At 44.1% G+C, this 6,868-nt stretch overlaps 1 protein-coding gene across 2 annotated transcripts in view; it reads right to left on the bottom strand.

The window, feature by feature from the left end:
• Positions 1–1,541: 1,541 nt before the first annotated feature.
• The window catches only part of ddx10 (DEAD (Asp-Glu-Ala-Asp) box polypeptide 10), a 63,189-nt gene continuing 57,862 nt past the window's right edge, over positions 1,542–6,868 (bottom strand). The window contains exons 17-18 of one of the 2 annotated variants that reach the window (XM_035782029.1): positions 5,926–6,065; positions 1,542–2,006 (exon numbers count right to left, since the gene is read on the bottom strand). In XM_035782029.1, coding sequence (XP_035637922.1) covers positions 1,814–2,006; positions 5,926–6,065 — 333 coding nt within the window. In that variant the 3' untranslated portion in view covers positions 1,542–1,813. The remainder of the gene's footprint in view (positions 2,007–5,925; positions 6,066–6,868) is intronic. The other variant, XM_035782030.1, reaches the window with a different exon arrangement.

Raw genomic sequence — 6,868 nt, 5'->3', positions numbered from 1 at the left:
GGAAGTACAGTATCATCTAGAATGTCATTGTTTGCTGTAGCAATAACACTTCCCTTCATTGGAACTAAGGGGCCCAAACCATGAACAACCCCAGACCATTATTCCTCCTCCACCAAACGTTAATAGTTGGCATTATGCATTGGGGCAGGTGGTGTTCTCCTGGCATCCGCCAAACCCAGATTTATTCACCGGACTGCCAGATGGTGAAGCTCGATTCATCACTCCAGAGAACGTGTTTCCACTGCTCCAGAGTCCAAAGGCGCCGAGCTTTACACCACACCAGCCGACACTTGGCATTGTGCATGTTGATCTTAGACTTGTGTGCGGCTGCCCGGCCATGGAAACCCATTTCATGAAGCTCCCGACAAACAGTTATTGTGCTTCAGCACTCGATCACATTCTATGAGCTTGTGTGGCCTACCACTTCCCGGCTGACCCATTGTTGCTCCTAGATGTTTCCACTTCACAATAACAGCACTTACAGTTGACCGGGGATGCTCTAGCAGGGCAGACATTTGACTTACTGACTTGTTGGAAATCCTATGACGGTGCAGGGTTGAAAGTCACTTAACTTTTCAGTTGACAAACATTGGCAGTAGAATATCCTGTGTAGGTTGCATGGCTGTGCTCCATGTTATACACCTGTCAGCAACAGGCGTGGCTGAAATAGCCAAATTCACTCATTTGAAGGGGTGTATTTTAATATTACAGTCAATGGATCTTTCCTTTCTATCAAGTCAAATAGCAATATAGCTGAGCATCAACGTCCAAAAATGGGGGAAAATAGCAATAACAGGTGATAGGACGCAGATGGCGACTGAGACATGAAGGTATACCATTACTGTTGTTTTTGGCACAAGTGATGCAAGTTATGCTTCACCAAAGAAGGCAGTGGTTTGAAGTCATCTGAGGCTGCATTGGCAGAGCAGCTCTCAAAACATAGAACTGCAGTGAGGGGAGAGAGAAAAATGATGTATACGTGCTGAACCAGAAAGAGCCAGTGAGAGATGGAGAGAACAAAACTTAAAGAGGAGTGAGGTGTAACGTAGGATAACAGTGTGATGGAGATCAACAGGAGTAAAAAAAAATACTACTGGGACAGCAAGAGAGAGAATTTAAGACAATTGTCAGAGGGACAGAAAACAGAGAGAGGTTTCGGGAGCTGGGAAAAGCATGTCTGCATAATGTACATCGGTCAGCCTGCCAGTCCACCCCTTGTAGTGTGCATCAGATCTCCTCTGGTGAGGTCACAAGGGGCTGAAGGAATTATACATTAATTTCCTTCTAGAATGTGCCAAAGTCATTTACATCTGTGCAATGAAAAAGCTGAAAGTGGGCTTCAGGCTTTAACCAAGTGAGTGAAAGGTGGTCGTGTTGCACCTGCATCAAGCTAGAATCTAATCATATTACAAGAGACATCATTTGGAACGAGATGCAGAGAAACACACATGCCAAGGAAATGGCTGTGTGATTACTTTGTCATGAAATAGACGGGTACTTGAAAGGGTATTTTAGAACAATGAGAAACAAAAAACACAAGGTAGAGCAAATGACTGTATTTCTAATAAACACTTGACATTAACAAAAAAAAAGTATGTGGATAGGTACTAGCTAAAGCACTTGTTTCTCATGTTGAATTACATTTTATGTACGAAACAAGCACACGTAATCACAGTAAAACAATAACAGGTCACTTGTAACTGACATACACTTTATTTGTTTTATGTTCCCAAAATAGTGGGGAACATCCCCAAATTATGACAAGACATTGGAGAGGATCCGCCATAAGACAGTGTTGGGTCATTTGTTAGCCCTAGCTCCGGTTCCCCAGCAGATGCAGGACCAATGCTTCGTCCTCGGCCAGAGAGAGGCCAGTGTCCAGGGGCTTGGCGGTTGCTTGTTGCCTGGGTCTCTTCCTGCTCCCCGCTGCCGCCTCCTCCTCCTCTTCTTCACCCGAGTCATCGATGTGGTCACTGTGGATGCGCTTCCTCATCCCAACAGCAGGGCTTTAAACAGAGATAGGAGAAAGGGTTCAACAATCAGTTCAGAGCATATCAAGGGGAGTTGGGTTGATATTGAGGGCCAATCTATGGAGATGGGTTTGAAAGGGGTTATGAGCAGGGACCCTGTGTGTTGCGCTATAATGTCACATGACCTTGTTAAGAACCTTTATTTTAAGCCTTTTCCAGAAATTCGAATTACACCAAAAATTAAAAGCAATTGGGGATAGTGCTGGACCATCTGGCATAAAAAGAAAATGGGACTGTTTGATGAAAAATCTTTAACTAAAAAGGTTCAAATCCAGGTCATGTGACATGATTGTCCAAAACACAGGGTCTTAGTTGAGCCATACCGTGGATTATGGGAATCTGTGTAAGGAGGGTGTAGAGGAATGCAACAGAGGAAATTTGGTTAAAAGTCTTCCAAGGTTGCTAGCTGTTTGGTTGCTTGCGGTAGGTAGCCCACTGTTGGTTTTCTTTGTAATTGAGGGATGGAAAGAGGCATCCGTCACAAAACTGACTCTCTTTATTCAAAAGTTGTGAGATGGTGCGGAAAGAAGCAGTTCTATAGAGATCTCCAGGACTCCTTCAGTGTCAAGATGATCAGACACCAGCGATGGCATAATGGAATTCATCAAACAAATGAGCCTAAGTCTTTCATGAAGTCAAATGGTGTGGATAAAGGGAGATGGGAATGCTTTATCATGTCAACGGGAAGCAGAATGAAACGATGAGTCGAGCCATTTCTCCTATTAGCCATGCCTCCGATTTTTGACACTCCACAGCTCTAGAACTGGGTGGCGAGCACTAGGTAAAACAAAATGGCTGCCGTGCATGCAGAACCCCATTGGTGTCATATTCATTAGGGCACACACCATAGAGCTGTGAGATATGGCCAAAAATCCATATCACAATAAATTAACTGAATTAATGCAATTTATCCTTTAAACTACTACAACTATTTTGATTGTTGTAGCCATCAATTGTCCCATTAACGACAACATATAACCAAACCTATTTCATTTCAAACTTCACATTTCTCTAGTATAGGCAACTTATCATAATGAACGATACATGCATCAGCAAAATGCCCACATTCGGTTTATCGTCCCAGCTCTAGCGCACTGTAACGAAATGGTGTGCAATGGGAAACTAAAACAAGCGTGGTTTTTTTTTTGAATGAATAAGTTCAGATGGCCTCTTCTCGTTTCGGCCCATTTTCTTCCATTTCATGTCTAACGAATCAGGACCCAGGTGTGTACATGAGTAAGGTTTGACGAGTTACTTTTACATTAATCTTGCCAACCACAAACATGTAGGCAAGCGCATTTTCTTGACAGTCTTTCCGCTAGCCATAAGGAGGAGTGATTTCAGCGAAAGTAAAAAGGAAAGGGGAATACCAGTGGTACATTTGTCTTGCTTTGCTGTTTTGTTAGTGCTGACAGGGTGGTTCTCGCTAACCTTAGCCCATGGTAAACACAACCTGAGCCCAAATGAAGAACATAGTGTGTAGCACATCTGTTTGGTACAGGTTGTGAGACATGAGAAGTTGGGGAATGGTCCCAACTGATCAGAACTTATATTTGCAATTATCATCTATAATGGCTAAAAGGGCAGCAACAGTACATTTCAAAGAGCAGAAATGGGACTCATTCTGACGAGTTGCTAATTCACCCCTTAACTGACCCCTTCGTCAGATTTCTGTGCCTCTGTACCATTGCTCTTATCCTAAGTGTTTTTGCCTTCGACTCAATTTAATTCCTCAGGCCAGCAGGTCTCATATAGTATTGTGTTTAATATACTCCTGGGCGCCATAACACACCAGCCAAGCTGTATCTTACACTTGGCTGAGAACAAGAACCTGACCAGTGGAAAATAAACAACCGAGTGACAATAACATACCCTATATAGATACATGTCTATGATGGAATAATTAGTACTGCATCTTAAATAAATGAATTCATCTTTACACAAGTTCCAAAGCTTAGGAAGGCTCAATGAACTGTGTAGTGTAGAAGATGATTTCACCAAACAATTTCTGCCAGTATTGTTTCGTTCAATCACTGTCAAATCTAAGTCTCTGTTGAATTATTTAAGGCTTTTCGCCAACAGAACTGTATGTGCTAGTGTATAAAGTATAGACTGGAATGGGGTTAACAACTGATATGAGGGAACGTTTCACATGTCATGGTCCTCATGTCAATCATGGCTTGAGTTGGGTTACTGTCCCCCTAGTGGTGGTTATACATAATTAACATTGTGCTAGAAACAAGAGAAATATGGGCTGCTCAAGGCTGTGCATTGATCAATAGCTCCCTAGGTTAGCAAGTAACATGCTTATGAATGCTTATGAATGTCTATATCCAGGTACAGCCAATTGGCCTTAGAGCTGTCTTGGGGACATCCATCCATCCGCTACTCCATAATCCTACCACCATGCATCATACCACCATCTGTTGCCCTGGAGATCATGGTCAAACAGCTCAGCGGTTAAGTCAGACAGGGAGACTGAATTATACTTCCATTCATCATCACCACAGGATGTGAGCAATGGAGTCAGACAGAAGAACTGGCCAGTATAGGCGTGGATGGATTCAGCAGGGATAAGCCCAGAGTGAATGGATGGACAGTACAGTATATTCTTGGTGTGCTGTAACAATGGCCAGGCCTTATACAAGCAGCACAGGGAGGTTTCTCTTACAGATAGTGGTGTGTGGAAATCTGCCAGAAGAAGACACTAGGAGGAAAGAGAGCGGAGGAGACGCAGTAGAAGGTGTCAAGGAGAGGGTGATATATAAGTGGTGGTGTTCTGAGAAATCCCTCCCTAGTATAAACCAGCATCCTGGGGAGAGAGACAGGCAGGCTGGCGGTAGATCTGCGTGGTAAAGGGCCATCGTAGTCATGCAGTGAACGCGGGGAAGTGGAGCAGACTGTAAATCTGCTCTCGCCTGCAGCCCTCTGGGCTCACGGAGGAGGACGAAGGAACATCTGCCGATCCTCCACTCATGGGAAGCCGAAGGGAGGAATAAATGCAGGCGAAGGGAGCAAAAGACAGGCAGAGAGAGAGAGAAGCATGAGGAATTGAAAGGGAGATAAGTAGAAACAAGTCAGAGCGAGAGCACAAAGACAATAATCCGTAGTACAGTGGTTCCCAACCTTTTCCAGTAGCTCTATCCACCAACCTGTAAGACTATGGTCTCATGAGTCTCCTCAAGTACCTAGTACCCCTGGATGGGAACCACTGCGTTGTAGTAGACAAAACATTGAGAAGAGAGAGGGAGACGTGGAGCAGAAAACCCGAAGCCTCGTCCTGCCTGCCTCTCCGCCTTTAAATCCTTGGTGCATTACCCTGTAGCGAGAGGCCGCGTTGCCCTTCACCCTCGGCTGCCACTTTAAATCTGCCTCTAATTACACACTTTATGGCCTATCTGCTGTCCGACCCGCGATCAATGCCTCGGCAAGCTACAGAGTGAGTCCTCCCTCCTGGAAAGGGTATAATTCTGCTCCGGAGGCAATTACACCACAAATCCCAATAACCCCAGGCAGCCAAGCAGTGATACAACATTGCAAATCTAATGAATCTATTAATGCTCAATAGAAACAACCCCTCTACGACAGACCACCAGGCCTAAAATGCTGAGCACCTCATTTTCCCCAATATGGATTCCTTGAGAAATGTCAAACCATTGCTTCTCGACTCTGTCTGGTAGTTTTGAAAGGATTGGAATGCATCAGTGATATCCAGACATCTAATCTATGCTTGGTCGAGTTGATGCCTGTTTCTTTCAGATTTACTCATCACAAAATCCGTACAGGTAGGGGCTGCGCATTGTCAAGCCATTTTAAAAGCCTTGTATGGAACCTTTAGTCTATCATGCATCCAGTTTCAGCCTAAAGACTAGATGGTACAGTAGCACTTTTTTACCTGATCTGGTCATCTTCTTCCTCTGAGTCGTAGTGTAGCTTGTCCGGGTCGGGCAGTGTGCTGGGGTCAAACTCTTCTCCATCAGAACCGCCCAGGTACGCTACCACCTCCTCTTCATCCTCCTCACCGGACTTCTGCTCCTGGGACAAAATACACCATTACTACAAATACCTCAGGTGCTGGATCCAGTAAGCAAATCAACTAATTGCATGAAGACTATATGAACCCCTATGAATGTTCCACCGAATGTCTTGAAAAAGTTCTTACTGACCGAAAAAAAGGTACAAGTGCAACTGTGAGTGAGGGGAAGACAGGAAATTAGCAGTTGGCATTAGCAATGCAATCAATGAATTGACATGGTTAGAGGGAGAAAACTTCACCCATAAACAGTAATGTATATGTGCCAATGTTTGTATGACCAATTAATGAATGTTATTTTGCACAAAGAGAAAGCTTGCCAAGCCACACTAAATCACACCCCTAAATGAACTCAGCGATAATACTGCAAGTCTGACGCTGGCAAGTGGAAATACTGCAGTGGCGGACCAAAATAATAGTATGAAAATATATTCACAGTGAAAGCCTGACGGATACAAATATCTAGAAGGTTAAAGCAGTATGGGATGAGTCAAACAAACTCTGTCTGAATCAAGAGCAGGTTAAAAGACGAGGGGCAAGATAAACGCAGCCCAATAAAAAGGTTTACAGAGCCAGGCAGAGGGGTAAGCCTCTATGTGAGCAGTGTAAACACTGAATCGGGGGCACCAAACCACTCTGCTTCTGTGTGTTTCACTAATAACCCGTGGATCTCCCTCACACAATGTAACCTACATATTCAGAGGGCAATAAAAAGCTACAAATAAAACAAGTGGAAGTTCTAAGGCGTTTCACTGGGTGCTCTTTAATCTAAGCAGGGAATGAGAGGGGAGGTACTGAGGGAGGG

This window comes from Oncorhynchus keta, chromosome 12 (genome assembly GCF_023373465.1).
Source record: "Oncorhynchus keta strain PuntledgeMale-10-30-2019 chromosome 12, Oket_V2, whole genome shotgun sequence".
NCBI classification, from domain to species: domain Eukaryota; kingdom Metazoa; phylum Chordata; class Actinopteri; order Salmoniformes; family Salmonidae; genus Oncorhynchus; species Oncorhynchus keta.
Note: the sequence above shows the minus strand (reverse complement) of the source record. Positions and strands in the feature narration are given on the sequence as shown.